The following is a 23,516-nucleotide window of genomic DNA, read 5'->3' on the forward strand; positions in this document are numbered from 1 at the left end:
AAGCAGCCTAGAACTAAGGAGAAATTTCCTGACAGAACAATTAATCAGTGGAACCACCTGCCTCCAGACGTTGTGGATGCTCCAACACTGGAAGTTTTTAAGAAGAGATTAGACAACCATTTGTCTGAAATAGTATAGGGGGGTTGGACTTTCAACTCGTTATTGTTCTGTTCCGTTCTATTCCAAAAGCAAGGCAACATACATAAAAGTGAAGTTTTTATGTATGTGCAATGATTTTGTTTTTTGCATTCTGTTGCTAGGGCCCCTATCCCAGAAGTCAGAATATTATTCTAATTATCACACAGATCAACCTACAAGAAACTAAAAAACTGTAAGATAGCCAGCAAAGCAGTTGTCATCTTGTAATGTTTGCCAGCTTTTGCTCCCATCTAATTTTAGTTTATTTTGGTTCTCAAAATCATGAATAAATCCTTCAGTTCATTCAGTGTATTGTATTGTTGCAATGATTTATGACCAAGTGTAACTACCACATGCTCAAATACAGCCAATTTTTTTTGTTTCTACAGGGGGGAAAAATCAAAAAATGTCTATCACTCAGTATTCTGCTTTATTAGTTTTTCCCAATACGTTTTGACGATTCTTTTGCCGAGAATAGTTGAACTACGTTTAAAGTGTTTTTATATTATTTGCATATAGAAGATATACTGCTGGAATGTGATAATGAAAATGTTTAATTTAATTAAGAAATAAAATACACTACGTTTTTAAAAAAATAGGTGGAGGTCTTTGTGTGAGGGAAGAGGAACTTTGTTTTCAGTTGAGGCAAACAGTATCCCTTTAACAGTCACCACCCTCTTGTTTATAATAACTGTTGTGTTTCAAAGAATAGTTTGAAAGAGACCTGATCTAACAGAGATTCCCTACTGGAAGAGGAAGGATATATTTGATGGTGAGAGTTCCTGTAATGCAGAAGAGGGGAATCCTTTGTCTTCTCCATATGGCTGAAGTAATATTTTTAGCATCCTTCATCACTGACTATGGTGGGTGGCCGACATTCTTGCATCCAATATTCCAGAATAGTTTTTCAGAAAGCCTGAAGAAATTTCACTAAAAACAGCTCTAAAACTGATGGAAATTTTCAGTCATGGAACCTCATTCTATTCAATGGGATTTAATGGGATTCTCTACAAAATAATAACTTATCTGTAATATAATTGCAATTGAGCAGCTGTAACAGTTTTTTTTTAATATATTTTTTGTGAGTTACGATTTGTCTATTTTTCTTGGCATACACATTCATTCATTTACATTCAGAAGTAAAATGACACAAAAGATAACATATAGACCAAAGAATTAACTGATTCAAGTTTAATGAATGAAAGGTATAAAATTCTCAAACTGTACATCTGAAAATGCTACCAATAAGAATCATCTTCACTGGAGCATACATAAACTAATTTTCTACTTCATCTCCATCTTTACATCACTGATCAACCAAATGCTGTAGGAGTAAAACATTTATTGTTGATAAATAGCATTTTTTAAAAATACTTACCAGTTTCCCAGTTCTGAAATGAGTTCTCTTGATTTCGGGAATTGCTGGTGTCTGCAGGACTATATAAGTTGCATTTATTTGATCAAAACAAGATCAGAGGATCTGTTACAACATTCAAACTAACAATATATTTCGATGGATCTCACCATCTCACTGCAAAGCTGAAGTCCAATAGTAAAAAAGGACAAAAGCCTGCTGCTTCATACAACACTATTTATAACATTAATGGAAATAAAGGACCTATGTATTGTGTGTATTGCTTCAAAATCTGGAGGCTTGTTTTGTAAATCTAAGTAAAATTATTAACAGCTAGTAAATAGCATGACTCTAATCAGTACTAACATATGGTTTATTTTGTAGTACCATTGCTTGAGATGTATCATTATAATCATAAATGAAAAGCTGCTAATGAAACTGCATTATTATTTGTGAATTATATGAACATTCAACTGTGCAACTGCATAATCCATTTGCCCTTCTGCCATTAGGTGTTCCTTTAAACAATCAAAAATTTTGCAAACTTGCAAGCACTATTTTACATTCTGTAATCAATACAGGTATCCATATAATGAGATTCTGATGACAACTGCACCACCAAGGTAGTACATGGATTCACACACTAATTAAAGTGTAACATTTTTTAGTTAAAAGAACTCTTATTTCCTCAGAAAGATAGTAATTTAACAATATCTCGGGAGATTCATATTAAAAGGGTAATATCAATGACTGTTTTTCGATATTTCTTTTCTCCTCCATCAGAGTAAAAGTAGCTAAATCTTAACAGGGATATGCAACATCTTTCATGCATGGAATGCTGCAGTTGATTTCGGATTTTGTGATTAAATGGAACTATATATATATTTGAATGTTGTATACCTGGAACAAAATGGAGCTGTTTTGATCTGAGCAGAAATGAATTATGGGAGGTAAAGGAAAAAGCCAAGGATAACATTAGCTGAATTAGGGAGACCAGGGGTGGGGGTGGTGGGGAATCAACAAGGGCAAACCAGCCAGTGGGATGAGACACTGGCAACAGCAATGGTTAATGAAAGCAAAGGCAGAAGGTGCTGGGAAGACTGGAGCTTTTGATTCTTCTGAAACAGCAGATCCGAAACAATTCAACAGAACTCCCTTGGAACATAATTTATTCTGGGTTTAAAACAAATTTTTCCCTCTATTTTGTGTATATTCTCTATCTTAGGGAATTTTGGACACGATACTTAGATAAGTAAATACAGTGCTAAGTATAGCTTGCTGATAATGGTGATCACATCAGTACTGTGACTATATCCTCAAAAATTGTACTGTCTTCACATCTAGGCTAAGATGATAAATAGGGTACATTTCTATAGGCGGCCTTTATTCATAAATTATGAATAAATCTTGCTGATGTATCTATGGTGAAATTATAATGAAATTATTTTGACGATCTATTAATATGGAATAAATACTTGAAATACATCTATATTCTAAGCTGGTAGTTTTGAGAATCATAGTAATTTTTAGCCCCATATAATCCAGCACAACAGAAAAATCTCCCATGCTGATAACAGAAAATGGTTATTTTCAGCTGCATTCTAATTCAACTCCAAAGCAAATGTTACTGATATGGAAGGAATAATCAATTAGTAAGAATCAAATTCAAGTGAACTAAATTATATTAACTCTGGCATATTTGACTTAACTTTACAATGCGAGTTTTAAGAAAAATCTATTAAACCCTTTGCTTCTAGGTGGAGATTTTGGCAAAAAGGAACTCCATCATTATGGAATATCCATTGTTTCATAAACATCCCACAGATGGCACTGAGAAGACCAAAAATGCAAAGAAACAACACTCTCACATATACAGAATGCTTAGGAAAAAAACCCACATTTGTGTAGTCATGTTGAACAATTTGTATTTCTAGTCTGCTGTGGATAATCCTTACTTAAAACATAACTTGAGCTGCTACATTTACAGTTTTTATAAGCGGCTGTTGGCTAGACAAAGCAGAAAATTAAAAGATACAGAAACATGCAATTCCAGTGAGATGCAACTACAGCTTCACACAAACCATTTTCAGTACGGCAGTGCTACAAAAACATTTACTTGAAAGAAAACTAGATACCCAGAAGCAGCTGTAAGAGAGATGAAACTATTTAAGTGGGAACTGCTTATATTCTGCAGAGTTCTGAATTAGGGGCCTAGACTTCAGAATATAGTGACTCATAACTAAAAGCTCATCATAGCAAAGATGTGCTTCTCATCAATAATGCTGGTGGGTGTATGTAAAGAGAAAGAATATTTCATTTATCCTTTTTCTGTTTATGGCACATATTCATTTCCCCCCATAAACTACAAGATTATTTTTCAACCAACTCCACTCAAATGGTTTCCAACTTCAAAGAAGTACACATCACTCTAGGTCTGACTAAAATAAATCCATATACTAACCCAATGTGCACACACACACATATATATCTTGCAATCCCCCACTCCCTTTTAAAATGGATGTCTATGTGTCTTAGTTTCAGATGCAGGAAGATATTTCCCTCCTAATATCACTAGTGACTCCATCCTCGTGTACTAACATATTATTTGTAGTACAGGATTTCAAACAAACATCACGGTACTTACAGATTAAACTAACCTGTACTGGCAGTGCTGTGGGATTTTTTCTTCTCTACCAGTAAGAAGCAAATGCTGAAATTCTGCTGCTAGTCAACAAAAACACAAATTATATTAAATAAAAAGCTTATATCATGATTTAAGTTTAAATTGTAAAAATCAAACCCCAGGTTTTATGCTTATTTGAATTTAAAAAAAATCCTCATGATTAATTAGCCAGTTAAACACTTGACTGTTAAATGGTTGTTGTGCTATGATGTGGAAATCTTTTAAGAGCTTCAGTGAAGACTGTGTTTTTCTGTCAGTTCTAACATATACATGGAACATTTAAACACTCAAGAATGGGTTGTGTTTGTGCAGAATAAAAACAGAATCACTAGTTGAATTTGACCTAAAAGGATGTCCATTTCTAAGATTCAACCTAATTTATACTTCACTCCAAACATTCAGCCCATATTATGCCAAATACAAAATTTTGAAAGGAACGTTTGGCAAGAACATACCAATGTTCAAGAACTGTCAGCAAAAGATATTAGTGACTTTACCGATAATGAAATTCCTTATCTGCATTATAACTACACTGTCCATCAACATATTTCTGACATAAATATGTATTTTCCTAGCAGGCGTGGCAGTAGTGCAGTGACTTTAATTTAAAAATAAAAATTAACTGACAATGTGTCTTGAACACAAATTTCAAGGCCAGCACATATCTTGTAACTGAATTTCTCTCGATAATGAATGAAAAAAACTCACAAACACAAAACAAGCCTACAAATTGGCTTTAACTTCACAACAGAGTACAGTAAGTCCAAATCTTCAGGTCTCAGAGCTGAAATGTAATACCAAACTTCCTTGTAAAAATATGAAGTAGAATACAAGGTTTCTCTATTTCAGTAATACTCAATTCTTTTATTCCATTCATAATTGCTTGGATATTTTTGTAGCTGAGACATCATTAATATATTTCATACAGCAAGATCTGATATCTTTTAATGCTATTCAGTGCAATAAATACTTTAGAAGCAACTTTATAGTTTCTTATAAATTGTGTATCACATTTATATATAACATTTTAATTATATAAAATATTTTTCACTTGGGAAATAACTGATTATTGTAATGCAAATCAATCCAATGATGTACGGACATGCAATTTTAATACCAATTATGTGCTTCTGTTAAACCTAGGTTAAAATAATGAAAATGGCCAAAATCAAAGAACCATGTTACATTAGTCAAACTGTTGCTTGCTAAATAGGGTTGTTAGTTAAATTAACTTATAATATACTCAGGCTATTGGTCTAATTATAAATTATTTGAGGTATCTTTTTAGATTTAGACAAGATAAGCATTGCATTCCGGCAGCAACAGTCCAACCCAAGCAAAGCTATGTTTTGTAGCATAATATAATGGATTTCTACTGTTTCACATAAACACAAGCACCATCAATACAACAGCATTATTTGTGACATCAGATTATTAGGTTGGATTAAAACAGCATTCTAACAATGCATGCATCAATACATGCATACATTTTCACTCTACAGTTGTCCTCCTAGAACTCTGAAACCACTGCTTAAACTTTGAAAAGAAACAACTCAAAACTAGAACTCTTACAGGGAAATTGAGAAAGGAAATGTACAATGTGGGAATTGGTGGCACCTTCTCTTTGAATTGCTAGTCAACACAAACCACAGACTGCTTTTTCAGAAGAGTTTGGGTAATATTTTGAAATTCTGTGGTGATATTTGTTCACAGAATTGGTAGAACATTTATTTTCAATGATCAGAATGAATGAATCCAAAGATGTCAAGGTGGTAATTCCTGGTTATATTGTGATTAAAATAGTCAAAGGTGCTCAACAAGAAGCATTTATCCATACTATTATAACTATGAACGCTACTTGAAAGCAAAGGCTTAGGCTAGAAAGTCAGTGGTGTGTAATAAAACAGACCTAATGTGGATGAAGACATTCAGTGTTAATGACACATTTTTGCTTTCCCTATTTATCTAGTAATGACATTATAAGCTAATACATTTAGATCAAGAGACATACTTATAACCTATATTTATGTTATAATATGAAGACAAAAAAGGCATTATAACATACTGGCTATTCTTCTTATGAACTGAATTAACAAAAGCTATGAGTTCAACACTACTATTTCAATAAAACATTAGGTTATTATATGAATATTAAACCGAATAGAGGTTTCAAAACATATAAAAACTGTTCATTTTATTTTATCTTATAGTTTTTAATCTAAACTATTATGGTTTGTGTGTTAAACACTGAACAATTTGAATGCAACTGGTACTGAGCTGACAAAATCGTATGGAAAATCTCCAAATTAATCTGTCCAGAATTTTAGAAGAAATCACAGATGCTTCTGGATACCTGTGAGAAAAATAACAGGGACCCAACCATGCTATTAAGCATTATAACAGCAACAGCTTTAAACATTTAAAACCCCATCAAGGTAAGCACTTTATATCTGTAGCTATTAAGATGGCAGAAAAACTGGAAGCTGGAAAAGCAGTTTGAGGACTCTAAAGACCACATCAGGGAAAACCATGACCAACGAGCACAGTACTTTTCTCAGATTTTCCCTTTAGAAGAGCTTTCATGTCAAATCCCCAAGCTTTTTTAAAAAAATCAATTTTTTAAGGAGCAGTTTGAGACTCTGCAAGGGCAAGTGAAGAGGCTGCCAGGAAAATCTGGATTTTTCTGTGGATAGTCTAACTTTTGTAGTTGTATTTGCTTTCAAGAGCTGTTGCTCTTAATTTTTCTTTGAAATCTTACAAGCATTCCTCAGAAATTACATTATTACTTTAAAACAAACTACAGATTGTGCATGTTTTACAAGAAGTCAGTAAGGCCATTTCTACTGAAGCGTTCAAATAACACTGAAAAAAGCTCACATTTATTTTCCAGAGCATATAAATTTTGCAAATTGTTTATCTTGAGAAGAAAGGTTGATAAAGAAATGGTTTCCTTGTAAATATTTACCCCGTTTTTCTTACAAAACTCATTATCTACATTTTTCTTCTCTTCAGGCTCTACATTAATATTTATGATAAATAATTTAACCTAAATTTAGCTTCAGCAAAGATTATTTACTCCAAGTCTCAGAAACAGGTATCAATGAAGAAAACGCAAATTGTAACATAGGCATTTTCTTAAAACACTAAACACAGGTAACAGAACTCGTGAATCTCACCGCTAACCAAAATTTCAGAGGGGGATATCAAGGAGATTAGTTCAGCAAATGTTTATCCCACGTTAGGACTTCTTGCTAATAGTAAATTGAAAGCAGCAGTGTTATACTATATCAATATTAATATAGAGCCCATCAAAATATTATAAAAATCCTATATTAAATTAAACATAGGAGCCTTCACCAAACTTGCTGCAAGTTTGGGGACATAAATATCCAACAGCTATAAAGCTGTGAAAGCCCCTAGAATGAATAAAATAAATCCCACTTGCCTCAGACTGAACAGGGCAACACTGAGACTCTGCCTCAGCCTGTCCTATGGCAGGGCTATAGGAAGAAGAAAATTTAAAATTTTAGAAAAACATGATCCAATTAAGGCTAAAAGTACATGCAATCAATAGTAACAGAATTCCAGTGATCAAATGAAAGTTTGGTCTCAAAATTTTAGGTCCATATGTGACATGGAATTTATAAATCAGCTTTGACTTCTTTGGGGAAAAATTTCCAATTGAGCTCACCTTAAAAATTGACAACTGCTATGTAACACAGTTGACAGCAAGTGTTGTAAGCAATGGATTATTCTGTACTAATTCAATAAAAGTTTTTAAATGTTAGAACAACATCCATCTGCTTTTCAAAAACTTATACCACTTATGTAAGTAGCTAGACCGGTACAATTATTAAGACAATTGTGATATGTATTAATAAATGCCAGGACTATGCATTTAAATATAAATAAAATCAGAATCCAAAATTATGTTCCCATAGTTCTTTTTCACTATGGCCAAGAATTATTTATTTTATTTCAAATAAAAAGGTACCTGTTATATTCTGTACTGTTTGAACCCAGGCTACAGAGAAAACAGAATAAGCCCTTATACGCTAAAAAAAAAGTTTTACCGAGTATCTGAATTCTCCAAAATAAAAATAAACACCTTGCTTACACCTTGAAGATGCAGTTGTTCTATTAACTTTATAGTAGGAAACGCAACCTTATTTCCTGACAGAAGCCATGTGGCCCTTTCCCAATCAGGAGGAGACAAACAGATCTGCTCCTGGAAGGAAAGATCTACTGGCTCCAAATTGTCCCCTCCCACTGAAAACAAAGTAAGTATTAACAAGCCAAGTATACAGTACAAGCAGAACTCAATTTTTCTGCAGTGCTAAAGGAACAATACAACCTCTGAGACAATAAAAATTCTTATCAGAGTATGCTATAACTAAAAGTACAGAGTTTTAAGTTAAGCAATTGATACTATTTGACTGTTTCTGAAGAACTCATGTGATATAAACCATGCTTTCAGAAAACCATTTTTGGTGTATTGTGTAAAAAAATTTCTATTACATTTTACAAGGTTCTTGGGAAAAATCTTACAACCATCGTATGAACTGAAAACTAGCAAACAAATGGCACAATCCAAAGAACATGTATGTATCCACAAACTTCACAGGTAATAGCTCTTTAATAAGCTGTTTTTAAACTGTGGAATTGCTTGCCACATTAATAGAAAAATCTATATAAAGCAAGCTCCACATATACCAGCTATTCTCACCCATGTGACCATATAAATTCTTTGGAAGGTGGTTAAGATATCTAACTACACAAAGGGTACTGCAATGGGGCAAAAATATAACATAACAAAACAAAAAATAAACACCCAAGTGACCATGATTGTCTATTTTTATATCTTCTTTGAATAAGTGATCAAATCATAAAAACACATATTTAGAATGCCAATTATACAATTCTGCATTTGATGAAGAGTATTAAGGAAAAAAAGAGACATAGAGAATTAATAAGACTCTGTGAGTACCACAAAGTCAGAATTTTCAAATATGTACCAATAGTGTTGAAAAAACTAATTAGCAGTAATTCAGACATTAATAATTGATGGTATTAACATGTATAACTGCCACTGGAGCAGAAAAAAAGAAAATATTTCATTTACAATATCAATTAATAAAGAATACTCAAGCATGTCTTCTTATGTCTGGCTCTCAAGGAAAGGTTTCACCACATTAATAGCAGATATAAAACTAGAACATTCACAATTTAAGGCCTAAAGTATTTGGACAGTCAACAGCCACTCATTGCCACCTTCTGAAGGAAAGAATTTTGTTCCTACTTTCCAGTCAAGTTTCATAAATGGGAATCAGTCTAGTTAAAGAACCAGCTAAAATTTCATACAATTCCGTATCCTTCGCAGAATGATCCTGTCACGTAGGCCTAACCCTCCACAAGTCTAGTAAATCACATCATAGAAGATATTATATTGGACAACCTCAGCTGTATTGTAGCTTTTAATAGACCAGTCCTCACTTTCCAATTTCTAAGCAATATCTTTCTCTACATCAGGATTGTTTTAAAAATAGGATTTTATAACTAAAATATAAAATATTACCTTAAGAAACCCGAGTCAAAGTATCGAACAATAAAATGTACTTCGTAGAAAACAACGTATATCAACAACTTGTGACAAGCAAATTTTAATCAACTGAATGTCAAACCCTTAAAAATCCAGGAAGAAAATTGGACAAATTTATTTGCTGTGTCTTGTTAATAAGTGTACAGGTCTATTTCTACTTGATCAAACAATTCAGGAAATATCAATGTAGCATCAGGAATTGTATTGTATTTATTATACGACACGTTATCGTAGCATGCATCAGTACAAACCTTCAGGCAGATGTCCACAGCTGGTCATGAATAAAAGGACAATTTTTTTCTTTTGTTTTATTACAATGAAGTTAAACAATACAGAAAATCACATGAATTTAGTGGGTCAATTCTATAAACCCTGGAACAGGAGGAACTCTACATTAAATATGGTTACACAATCCAGATTTAAGTGTACAACTAGATGACAACAGTTAAAGCCCTCACCAAACTATTGTTGGGGACATGAAGTCCAACAGCACTTGAAGTGCTGTGAAGGCATCATTTATGAACAGCAACATAAGGTTACAGAACTTGCCTTTAAAGATGGTACGTTCATGTAATTCCAGCGCCTTCACAATTTAACGAACCATATTTACTATACTTCACTTCTAAAAACCTAGATGAAACATGAAAAAGAAGCCATACAGTATAAATTGCAACATCAGGGAAAGTTCCGTTTTATTATTCTAAATAATTTTTCCCATGTAAAATAATGTCCAACAGTTCCTCGTATGTGGAAAGATTTTTCCCCTAAAAGTCACAACGAAGTTTTAATTGATGGAAGCTTGGCTATATTAACAGCACAAGATGAGAAAAGGTTTAATCTCCAAACCTATTAGAACGTTTGCAGTAGCATCAGTAGCGGCCACCTTGCGACATTACAGGAGGTCTCATTCCCATTGGCGGTCTAGGAGGTCCACCTTGATAAGGAGGCACCATTGGGGGCCCTTGACCATATGGAGGCATTGCACCAGGAAGATACCCTGGCATGCCCTGGTGATGAGCACCATACTGACCTGAAAAGCAAAATTTGAAAGAATGAAGTTACATCTACATTAAGCAATACTGCTATTAGTATATGTCACTCAATTCCACAATTAAAATACATTTCATGAGCTTCCAACACAGCTCAATTTGTTATTACCATGAGGTGGGATTGGTGGTCTCATTCCTTGTTGCTGGGGGGGAATTCCTGGCTGTGGTGGCATCATACCTCCAATTGGTCCAACTGGTGGATTGCCCATAGATGCCTGCCCTGGTCGAGGGAGATTACGCTGGTATTTGGGTAACTGAGCTCTTCTTTCTTCCTATGAAGGGAAACACATGGAGGATATCTGATCAGTGCAAAATCAAAATAAGCTTCATTCTGAAACACAGATACAGTTGAGACACTATTCTCATGGCTGTAGTTAATTATAGTTCAAGGACATTCTAATGGATAAACTTTGGTAATCAAATCATATTAAGTAGATATGTATTCTAGGATATAAATTCAGCTTATGAAATTCTGTATTAATTGCTATCTCAATAAAAGCGGGAATTAAAATATAGATTATTAAAACACCTGAACTCTCAAAAATGAGGCACTCCAAATATTACAAAACATAGGCTTTGAGAATTAAGCTGTTTTAACCATGGTAAATCATATGGGAAGTTGAAAACTTTTACTTAAGGTGTAATCCTATCATAGAGAAAAAGCATGGGAAAATTATCTTTAACTTACCAAGGATATATCCTCATCTGGATGGATCAACTTACTGGTTGCGCTGGTTGTTGTAAGAGTAGCAGGCTTACTTGTTATAGAAGCAGCAGGTTTAACTGCAGTACTATTTGTTGTATTAGTGGTAGATGTTGTAGATTGTGTGTAAGCAGGGAATGTAGGTTTGGGTGGTTCTGTAGAAGTTGCAGGTGCATTATTCAAAGGTTTGAAATCTGTACCAACTGGGCCTGGAACAGTCGCTTGAGCCTGTATTTAAAAATACAAAATTAAAAATATAAGTACATTATCTTTTAAATAAACTTCATTAACGTTATCATATACCGATACAGCTAAATTAACCCAAAAATAAAAGTTCTTTTTTTATCACAAAAAAGGAGCAAACTAAAAATAAATAAAATAAATCCTACAACACAAACATACTGCAAAGTTTGAGATGTCAAGAACAAATAGGAACAAGCTATCTTCATCTGTCATTTTGTGTATTATACACCGTACAATAAGATGTTTGGTTTTTCAAAATAAAAACCAATTTAATCTAGGAATATCAGCTGAGATAAATTAGTATTCAAACAGAATGTTTAAGGCTCAACCTCAGGATGTCAACTTTTATGTTAAATTTGTTTGAAATAATCCCTCGCATAAAAATACATTGATGTTCTGAGACATCTCAAATTTTCACTTGCAGTTTTCAATTTTCCTGTCCTACAACCCATGAAAGCTATATTTAAGTTCAATGGGAAAGTACAAGCTTGAAAGGCTTTATTTATGCACAACAAAAAAGCTCTTAAGTTTCACATTTGACACAATGCTTTGGCAAGCAAACAGCACATTATTTCGAACTAATCACTGAACTCCAAAACAAGACTGGGTAAGGTGGGATTTAGCACATGATGCATTTAACATTTAACATGATGTATCAAAGTAGCATAAATTAGAAAAAATAAACCGTGCATCAAGTAAACCACTGCCCACTAAATGCACTTAACTGCTTTCATGCTCTCTTTTTAACCCTTTAGAACCACAATGTAGAATTTATTTATTTATTTTTATTACCCAATTATTATGCATGAATTCTCAAGATTGCGCTGAACAACTAAACATAATCAGGAAACCACAATTATCTGACAATGTTTAGGCAGAAGATTTTAAAGCATACATTAACGGTTTAAAGGGTTAATTGGCAAAGCAATTTTTAACTGCAACTTCCTGCGTACTTGTGCTGTGCTAGGAAACAGAGCTTTAGAAGGTGCTGACAGTTCTGAATTGGATGAAGTTGTACTTGAGCTTGTGACAGGTGTCCCCATCTGTAGCACAAAAGAAAGGAAACAGTAAAACAGTCTCCAAATGAATGCATAAAAATAACCGAGGGAAAAGCTCAGACCGATTTTTGTATATCAATAGGGAGGCGCACAACACGTAACATGTTCCTTTTGTTTTGAGCCTGAAACAAGGACCACGCATAAATTCTGACACACTTGTTCCAGCTGGGCTGTGGTTCAAGAAAAAGAAAAAAAAACAGGATGTTTCCGCCGTTCCATGCTTCGGCTAAAATATACCAGCAAGGATTCTGGATGATTTTACAGGATAAGAACAAGGCTAGTGTGTATTGCCTCTTCTTGTCCCTCCAGTAGCTCCCAACAAGACACACGTCATCAGCCCCACCTGTCCGTGGCCCTTGAAGCCCCTTTCCTGCCTTTTTAAACACTGCTTCCTATTAACAACAGTGTTTCAATCCTTATCTGGAAGAAAATAACAGCATTTCATTCCATTCTCAGGCCAAACATACACGTTTTGGTTTGGACATGAACTACTCCAAACCAGCTGTTTGGTGCAGCTTGTGAGTGAACCTTCTACACAGAACCCTACAGATTCTCCCTCTTGCAGAAATTCAAAAGTTCTGCTTGCAAGTCCATAGTTAAAAAAAACAACAAAAACCTTCATTTATAATGCTAACGGAAGACGTAACTCATCCACTCTCAATTCTGTTAAAGAGCTGGTACTACGTTAACTTGCAAAAATAATTGTTACTTTAGATTTTAAATAGTTAATATACCATATGTAACTATTTTCTTCTCCAGTATCAACATATAATTTATTATAAGTTAGTATAAAAAAATAATGCAGAACAGAATCCTCTTTCATTTTTATAAGAAAACATGTTTTTAAGAATAAAATTGCTATTAAGTGGGTATTAGAACTATTTCCTGAATATGTGCTGAAGAAGACGTTTTTATTTATTTATTTTAATTCCCTTCTCCGAAGACTCAGGGCGGCTTACAAGCTTAGCAGTATCCCTCCCTCCCTCTCTTCTGAGTTTGGACTGACAGAAGTATTTACGTTCTTTGCAGAAAAAAAAACCCTAGATGTAAATAGGAAAACTTTGACAAGAATACAGCATATATAAAATGCAATACGAAGTATGAGATAATACCATTTGGCAATTTTAACACACCACTGTTTTTGAACCGTAATTCACTATTTCAACGTATATGAAAAGAAAGAAAATTAACATACTGAAGCTTTTTGGTAATTAGATTTTTAAAAACTTACTTGTCCGGCACTAGGAAACAATGGTTTGGTAACTGGCGGTTGGGGAGTTGGTGCTGCAATGACAGGAGCTGGAGGTCTATTAAGAACGCCCGGACTAGTCACAGGCTGGGCTTGTGTCATTGGAGGCATTCCAGGACGAGGACCAACAGGTGGCGGCATACCTGTAGCATAATTATTTCTGATTATGCTTTGGTGAGGATTTTATTAATACCACAGTCAAGATCACAAGCACTGACCTTCCGTCAGAGGGCTAACACATCAGACAAAGAAGCATTAAATGCAGAGATATACTTGGTAATGTTTAGATTGAGTAGAACTGCTAGGTTTATAGTTAAGGCAACTGATCTAAGGACCTGTTATATTGAACAGATTGGGCTATACTATAAAAATGATGTATTTACCTAATGTTGATTGTATTTACCACATATGCATTTCATTACTGTATTTTCTTTCATCTATTTCACCTTGGAATTAGATCCTGTCTCTTTGTTTTATATTTTTGATATGATTGTAAAACTAATCAGTCTATCTACGTAGTAACAAGGAGAAGAAGGTTTTGAGAAACCCTCACTGGAAAGTCTATCCTAAATCCCTGAGAGACATGTCTTTTGTATGGGCCCAGTCATAAGAGTACAAAGGATACTGGGTGTCAGAATCCATTTATATCACATTCATAAATGTATGTTTAAAACATTATTCACCCCCCCCATGGATCCTGCCAACTCCAGAGGAAGGAGGAGCGCATGTGGATTCAGCCTGCCTTAGGTTATACTTCAAAGACCAAGGGAAACCTTTTGAACTGGGGGAACAAAAGGGAGGGTTAGAGAAGGCATCTGGCCTGTGTCTCCATTTCGGTCTGTAGAGGAAGAAGGCAATAAGCATAAAGATTCGAAGTTCCTTTTTCCCATGAAAGGGATGACACGAAGTAAAATGATGGGGGGGCTGACCAAATAGGGTTGAGGGAAGGGGGGGGGGTTGAACCGGGAACTCTTTATAAAGTTTCAATTTGTAAAACAATACCAAGTCCTGTCTACTGTCAGGACCCACCCCAATCCACGTCTTAGGAAAACAAAAACTCTTGGAGTCAGTTCTAGTCCAAAAGGAATTTTTACTAGGACATGCTTGGTTGTGGAATTTGTTTTACAAATTGAAACTTTATAAAGAGTTCCCGGTTCAACCCCCCTTCCCTCAACCCCATTTGGTCAGCCCCCCATCATTTACTTTGTGTCATCCCTTTCGTGGGAAAAAGGGAACTTCGAATCTTTATGGTTATTGCCTTCTTCCTCTACAGAACGAAATGGAGACACAGGTCAGATGCCTTCTTCTCTAACCCTCTCTTTTGTTCCCCCAGTTCAAAAGGTTTCCCTTGGTCTTTGAAATAACCTAAGGCAGGCTGAATCCACATACGCTCCTCCTTCCTTGGGAGATGGCAGAATCCATGGGGGGGGGAGAATAATGTTTTAAACATACATTTATGAATGTGATATAAATGGATTCTGACACTGGAATTTAGATTCCGATTCTGTTTTAAGGGATGCTCTTAACATATCAATTTTAATTTAATCATTGAAAAACTGTAATATTTTATTTATTAGAAAATAACATTTGGAGATAACATTTATTTATACAAAATATTTTTAGGCCTCAAGGGCCAAACTATTCCCAGGGTGAGAATCTATCACATTTTCTAATTCCTTGCAAACAATGTTATTATTCTTTCACTGGATGGTTAAAGATGCATCTATTTTAAATTCTGAGAACATGCTGAAACTACTTGTATATTACAATGGCTTACAATATTACCCAAATAAAAATAAGTAACATAAAGACAAATTGAGTAAACAATAAAGTATGTAAATATACACAACTATTAAACAATTCAAGCAGTGATAAGAATTCCCAAAAACATTTTATAGAGAAATGTCATAGAGAAATGCATGTAGAAACTACTCCTTATATTAATAGCACATTCTTGGAAGCAGATTTTTTTAAAAACCATTGTTAAAGGATCAAATTAACTTCAACATCAACATTTAATATAGGCTCTTTCGGAACTATTCCAAAGTCGTCAGCCAAAAGGGCTTTCATGTTTCAATCAAAAATGCAGCTTATGGGTTAATAGAAATTTATCAGTCGACAAGAGCAGGATGGAAAAAGCTCCTGTCTGCAGTCGCCATTGTCTGCACTTAAGACATTTTCGTTCCTGTGCACCCTCTAATTCCCATGAACGGCTGCTCTCTGTCCCTGTCTTTTATCCCAGAACTGTAGCAACCTTAGATCCAATTGAAAAAATTAAAATAACTCTCACCACAATAGGGATTCGTCATTCCTGACCTACCTGGTGGCATACCAGGCATGAGAGGTGGGATTCCTGGTCCCGGAGGCATCATCCCACCCATTGGCATCATCCTGTAAAATCAAAAGACTCCGATGAGGCCTCTCAAAAAGAACGGCGCTCTGAGGATTTTTACCAGCTGAGCAATGTAAATACCTGCCTTCAAATAACTTTGGCTACATCGGACTTTTAGCACACCTTCCTGCCTTAATTCAAAACACAAGCAGTAGAGCTATCATAATCCAACTTTTTGGGAAGGAAAAAGATAGAACGAAGCAACCTATACATGCTCCAGTTTGGTCGAGTTCATGTGCTGGCCTAGAAACCAGAAGACCATGAATTCTAGTCCTGCCTTAGGCCTGAAAGCCATCTGTGTGACTTTGGGCCAGTCACTTTCTTTCTCAGCCCAACCCACCTTACAGGGTTGTTGCTGTGGGGAAAACAGGAGGAGGTGTATAAATAATAATTCCCTTGGATTATTTATAAAATATTAAAGGTGGGATAAAAAAAATCGCAATAAATAAAAAAGTATCTATGCCTGCAAAAGCCAGTATTTTGAGTTAAAAATGTAAGAAATAATTGTCTACCTACTTCTTCACTTGATTTCAGCGTCCTTCCCATTCTCTTCTAGGTAATGACAGAACCCAGTAACACAGGAGATGAGTGGCTATCCCCTCTCAATCTCACTTACAACTCAAAATACTGTCAAAGTCTTAGCAGTTAGAAAAACTCCATTGGAAAACACTACTGAGCATTCCTGAAAGAATAAACAAGGGATGTCCTGACAAGTTAGGACAGGACTGCCAAATCACTAATAGTGCAGCTTGTAAACACAAAGCCCCACAGGTAAAGGAAGTCAAATGAAAGAATAAAGCGTGCTGTTGCCTAAACATCGATCACACTTACCCAGGTGGCATTCCAGGCATGACTGGAGGCATTCCTGGAATCATTGGTGGAACACCTGCCATTAATGGTGGTATACCTAGAAGTCAGAATGTATATTAACTGAAAATGAATAGTCCATTTTTTTTAGTGGATAAACAATATGTGAAACTCTTGACCACTTTCTTTTAATATATGAAGCCATGGAAAACTAACAATTACTACAACCCACTGGATTTCATCATTAGGTTTTCTAGTGTTAATTTAACTGTTTATGAAATGCTCAAAACTACCCTTCAGATCTGGTTCCCTGTATTTTACCATGCTCAGATACCGCTCTGTAAAGACAGTCCAATTCCAAAAATTAAGGGAATGTCCACGGACCACGTTAACATGCTTTGCAGCAACCAAATCAAAAGTCTTGCAAGATAAAATACCTATTTTATCTTGCATATAGTAAATGTGACTAGGGGGGCCTTCGCCCAGGTTCGCCTGGTGCGCCAGTTGCGGCCCTATCTAGACCGGGATGCCTTGCGTATGGTCACCCATGCGCTCGTGACCTCTCGTTTGGACTACTGCAACGCTCTCTTGAGGACCACTCGGAGGCTCCAAATGGTACAGAATGCAGCCGCGAGAGTTGTGTTGGGAGTTTCCCGATACTCCCATGTTACACCGCTGCTCCGCGAGCTGCATTGGCTCCCAGTTGTCTTCCGTGTGAGATTCAAGGTGCTGGTAATGACCTACAAAGCCCTTCATGGCATGGGTCCGGAATACCTCAGGGAGCACCTGCGGCCGGCATCAACTTCCCTCCGCCCAGTGCGCTCCCACAGAGGGGGCCTCCTCAGGGTGCCACCGGTCAAAGAATGTCGACTGGTGGCCCCCAGGGGGAGGGCGTTCTCTGTGGGAGCGCCGGATTTATGGGACCATCTTCCCGTTGAGCTCTGGATGGCGCCCGACCTTCGCTCCTTCCGGCGCGACGTAAAGACTTACCTGTTCGAACAAGCCGGCCTGGCCTGATGGTTGATGGGTTTGGGTTTTTATTGCTTTTTATGTATTTTAACTTATTGTTATAGTTCTTGGGCATCTTGTTTAATCTCTTTTAATTTTTGTATTCTTGTCTTTTAACATGTATTGCCCTGTTCACCGCCCTGAGTCCTTCAGGAGAAGGGCGGTATACAAATAAAATTATATTATTATTATTATTATTGTTGTTGTTATTATTATTATTTCACTTTTATGATCACATTGAGAACTTAAAAAAAAAGCTAGAAGAGTCTCTGAGGACAGATGGAAGCAAAAGACATTACTTCTCTAATTTAGGCTTAATCCCCACTGAACATTTTCTGGTTCTTATATGTTAAGTAAGAAAATGATTAACATAGCTAAAATACAGTGAAACATTACCATGCTGATTCAAAATAATATTCTATTAAAGTCTTTCATATTAGTAAAAAAAATTCTAAAGCTGACGTAATTACTTCTATCTGTATAACTACCTGGAGGAATTCCGGGTGCACCTGGCACAGGAGGTAAACCTGGCTGTGCCATTGGTGGTATATATCCCTGCTGTGGCTGCACAGGCTGTGCTTGAAATGAGGTGGAAGCTGAAGACTCATCATCATCATATTCATCAGAATCATCTTGTTGTTTCTTTTTCTGGCTTTCTGCTAAAAGTTTCAACGTTCAGGTTAATGCTGTGTCACAAAAAGTAACCATTCTTTTTAATATAATTATCGTATTTCTATGTTGTAAGATATTCCTGCACAAAAGAAAAAAATAATCACAAACATTTTGAGCAAGATCCTTTTCAAAACCATTTAAATACTTGTTTCCCCCCATTTCACAGCAAAATCAGCCCAACGCATCTGTTGGTGAAATCGAAACCAGTACATACTAAACATCTATTATGCCCATTTTTTGGTGAGTTATTCCATGTGGGCAGCAAATAAAGCTGCAAAGAACGTAAACCTGTTTTCCAACAGGGCATTCATCACCACTGTAACTGAATCCACCCATTTTGCTGTTGGTCATCTTCTCTTTCACCTCTGTCTGCATTACAGCCTTCTTCAAAGAATTATGTCCGAAGTACGATAATTTGAACTTGGTCACCAACACCGACACACAATAAACTTCCTATCCTTCAAGTCAAACTTTTGCTTCCTTAGAGCGTTATAGGGAATATCATTGCTTGCACTATTTAGTTGTTTGTAGGTATAGGCATTTCATAGCATTTGAATATCTTATCCATGGCCTTCATAGCTGCTCTACCAAAGTGCAAGTCTGAAGCAAATTTCTTCACTATTTGTCGATCTTAAAAGGCAGAAACTATTCACCACTCTGATATCTTCATTGCCATTTCTAAGGTTGGTCGTTCTACCTGTGGTCATTAGTTTCATCTTCTTTATATTTAATCTTAGTCCCTTTTTTCCACTGGGCTCCTTCATTTTTATTATTAAAACTTGTAGAAACTTTGCATTTTCAGCTATGAGGGGTAGTATCATCAGCAAAGCAGAGGTTATTGATGCCTCCATTTTAAAATGAAGCTCATCTTATCCCAATCCAGATTCTTCAATAAAGTTTTGCCAACTTTAATTTATAATTTAATTAGTGATAAGCTTGCCTCATAAGATCGGATTAACTTTCATTCTTTTATCCTTCAGTAAATTGATAAAAATGATTTTCCACTACAGAATTAGTTTTAAAAGAATTAGTTTTAATTGGAGGATGGCAACTGAGACAAATTTTATGTCATATACTTTTAATGCTTTACTACTGTAAGCACTGAGAATTTTAAAATATATAAATTATTGTAATATCACTCCAGGTATAATCAATACCTAATATTTTCAACATTATCCATGTCAATCCATGACTATTATTCATATCAATTTCTACATTTTCCATGTAGATGTTTTTGAATATGATGCAGCGACACAACTACAAATACAATGAGACTGAATGGTCTGCCTAATCAAACAGGGATCACACTGCAAAGGTTCAGTAAAAATATGTTAGTGCTTCCATTTACCTTGAGTTTTTTGTTCAAGCAGCCTTCTCCTTTCATCCATGTCTTTTTCAGGAATGCCTTCCATACCATATATTTCCAGTTCAATATCAGTTCTTCCTGGTATTGCATTTGGAACAGCATCAATTGTTTCCTTATGTACCTTAAGAAAGAGAAATCCAAGCTAACCTAAACAGGACGTATATTAGAGACTATAACTATAGAGCTTTAAGTTTAGATGTCCATTTAGCTATGAAGCTTACCAGATTCAATCACAGTATCTTAATTTAATGTTAAAAATTAAAAGATAACCTTTTCCTAGTTTAGCTACTACATAACACCAGGAAGAGCCATAGCTTCCTTAAGCTGCTATCAACAGAACAAACACGCCAACACTTTTGGTGTTTTCAAATCTTTTTCAACTGGGATCTGAATATTCTAGCTTCTGTTTTCGTGAACAATTCTGGAAATCTGCAAACCAATTCAAAAATGCTTGGACCACCACATTCTAAAAAAAACACCAGAATCTACAGGTACCAAATCACGCCAGCATGGAACGTTCTACATAACTTGTCTTTCACTTTTATTAATGGATACCCTCAAAACATTAAGTGACACCTCTCCATGTATACCTATTATCAATTCTGCTTATTTTCTGATCAAATAACTCCAATCTTCTACTGATGCAGTCATTCTTATAATGTGGGTAATCTTCGACTTATAACTAGCTGCTGTTGTGATGAACCCCCAAAAGGTACATACGATCTTGATTTGAAGTTCTGCTAATGCTCCATTCACGTGATCATATTTTGGATGTTTGGCATTTACTTCCAATTTCTGACAAAAAATGCCCACTGTGGACAATGGGTTTATTTAACAATCATGGTAAGCTGCTTAATAATCCATTGCAAAAAATGTAGAATCAGATGGGCCACATGACCCACTTAACAACCAGCATGACCTAAGACACAAACTCTGGGTTCTATTACAGTCAAAAGTCAAGGACTACTTGTACATCGAAGGCATTTGTGAATAACAAATTACTAAAGCTTTCATTTTCTTAAGAATGTAAAGATTATAAAACAAAAGGTTATATAAACAATAACACAAATAATTCTATATATGTGGGTATGTTATGGTACTTACCTGCATACAGTGTATAGCTAAACCAGGCCCAGTATACAGTTTCTTATGACATATATGGCATTTAAAGTGCTTTGCTTTTTGGTGCTGAATAAGAATTTTCTCATCATCAAAATCTCTGTTACAATACCTATTCCACATTGTTAAAGAAGTCAAACATATGAGTTAAACTTAAACCTATGTGTTAATCAACATTGCTATAATCAGTTTTAAAGAAAGCTATAAAGGTAACCCATTTCCAATTAAATTTCAATTACTTTTGTAAGTCAGGATTTCACAAATCTGATATATTCTCTCATCAGGAAAGGCAACTTACAAAGCATCCAGCAGTTACTAACTTATAAAGTGATTCTAAAGGTTGAATCATGGCTAGACCAAACTTTGTTAATCTGAGATGTTTCACTGCTCATTCAAGCAACTTCATCAGTCAGAGCAAAAGTGGTTAGGCAGACGTAGAGAGTTGTTAGAATGCACCAACTCTTGCCAAATCAACTTCAGGGGGTTCTCCCCCAAAATGGCTTGCAATGTGTCAATGAAGACTCAATCATCCAGGCTAAAGGTGTATAAAGTGACTATAACTCCCATGTTAAATGATAGGATGAGGAATTTTCAAGGTTAGAACCCCACTATTTTTTATGTGAATAGCCAAGCACTGTTTACACTTTACAATACTATTTCGCACATATGTTCTTTGCCCATACTGAGTTTGGGATAAGGGAAAGCCATGCTGACTCTCTGAACACACAGAAGTAACAGTATTGTTTCTCAACCTGTTCAACTGTACTGTTGGTTTTGCTTTTTTGAAAAAAAAGTGGACAGTCAGCTTATATAGTTACATAGTTAGCTTATATAGTTACAGTTAGCCATTCAAGAGTCACCTTATCTGGGAAATGGATAGCATATAAAGTGTGTTTGTAAAGCTACCACAAAGTAAGAACAAAACTATCCAATAATATAAGTCATGCCACTTTCTCAACTTAAGCTACCGAGAGGCAAAGGGAAATAAAACCTAGGTATCTGGCAAACATACAGCAAAAGCAGGCTACACTTTCGGCTTACTACACCAGCACGATATCCATAATTTAACAAAATATGCCTTTTGTATCCATAAATAATAGAGCAAATAGTCGCAGGGTGTAAGGTTAGCGACGGCATAAGCCCCTACTCTAAGAACGGATATGCTGCTGAATAAAAAGGCACACACACACAAAATCTAACCCATTTTCTCTTGAATACAGGTCTACAATTTCTAATTTTCCAAATGGTGCAGGAACAAAGGAGGTGGGGCGTGAATCCCATAAGGCGGCAGCTCTGAAGCTCTTTTAAGGCTCCGGCTCTGGAGCGAAGAAATCCGCACCGCTATTATACGGCAGTGAAAAGCGGGAGCTTTTTTGAAACGTCTTTCCTGCCGTCGCCCCCTCCTCTCAACAAAACAGGCCGCCGAGGCGTTCCAACACCAGAGGAAAGAGGCCGCTACCGAAGCAGGCCAGTCGGGCCTCCCTCCCGATCTGAAACGAGGCGGCGGCTCTCCTCCGCCTAGAAAAGGATACCAGCACCAAGGCTTTAGCTGCTTCTTCTTCTTCCGACCCATGGCGGAAAGGCAACGGCTCAGCCGGCAAAAACGTCGAAAAACAGCGAATGTGACGGAGCACGACCGCCGACCGCGCGAAGCCCCCTCTTCCCCGCTTCTCAGCCAGGCATAAAATGGCCGCTCCTCCGCCGAATCCCTCGCCTTCCCGAAATGCAACGCGGGGAGGAGGGCAACGTGTATGGTCGAGGAGACCTCCCGAATTGTGACGTCATCCGTTCTTTCCCGGCATGCGGTGCAGCGGAAATTCTCTAGTCGCGCTTCTTGGCCGCGTGGGTTGGTTTTTGCGGGTGTTCTTTCCCCTCTCTGCGACTTAGCGATTCTTCGGGAGAGAGATGCGTAGGAGGCAGCGGGGCTCAATGCCCTTGTCCTAAAATTGTTGCTTGCCGTTCTCTAGTTTAGAAATAACGATGACTTTCGTGTTCCTTCCGCCTGAATTAAGATTGTTTCTGCAAATGAATCGGATTCTTCCATCTCGATGAGATCTTTTTTTTAAAAAAAAAGCA

General features: G+C 36.1%; 1 protein-coding gene across 10 annotated transcripts; it reads right to left on the reverse strand.

Moving 5' to 3' along the window:
• Window positions 1-1,314: 1,314 nt before the first annotated feature.
• ZNF207 (zinc finger protein 207) lies at window positions 1,315-23,138 on the reverse strand. 10 transcript variants are annotated; one of them, XR_014025563.1, is made up of 15 exons: window positions 22,973-23,138; window positions 21,426-21,552; window positions 20,304-20,442; window positions 18,772-18,942; window positions 17,300-17,375; window positions 16,367-16,467; window positions 14,059-14,219; window positions 12,723-12,812; window positions 11,512-11,754; window positions 10,933-11,095; window positions 10,621-10,804; window positions 10,324-10,404; window positions 7,621-7,675; window positions 4,150-4,213; window positions 1,315-1,575 (listed from the first exon to the last, which is right to left on the reverse strand). XR_014025563.1 is itself a non-coding variant. In XM_081320898.1 (12 exons), exons 1-11 carry the CDS (start codon window positions 23,011-23,013, stop codon window positions 10,644-10,646), a joined length of 1,473 nt encoding a protein of 490 aa, XP_081177024.1. In that variant the 5' UTR covers window positions 23,014-23,138; the 3' UTR covers window positions 9,962-10,404; window positions 10,621-10,643. The 10 variants fall into 10 exon arrangements, 5 of the variants coding, with proteins under 5 accessions (XP_081177024.1, XP_081177025.1, XP_081177022.1 ...); XR_014025564.1 differs by having other exon boundaries at window positions 4,150-7,675; XR_014025565.1 differs by having other exon boundaries at window positions 10,324-10,804.
• Window positions 23,139-23,516: the final 378 nt, after the last annotated feature.

The sequence above is a fragment of the Vipera berus genome, assembly GCF_964194415.1.
Source record: "Vipera berus genome assembly, chromosome: 2".
NCBI lineage: Eukaryota > Metazoa > Chordata > Lepidosauria > Squamata > Viperidae > Vipera > Vipera berus.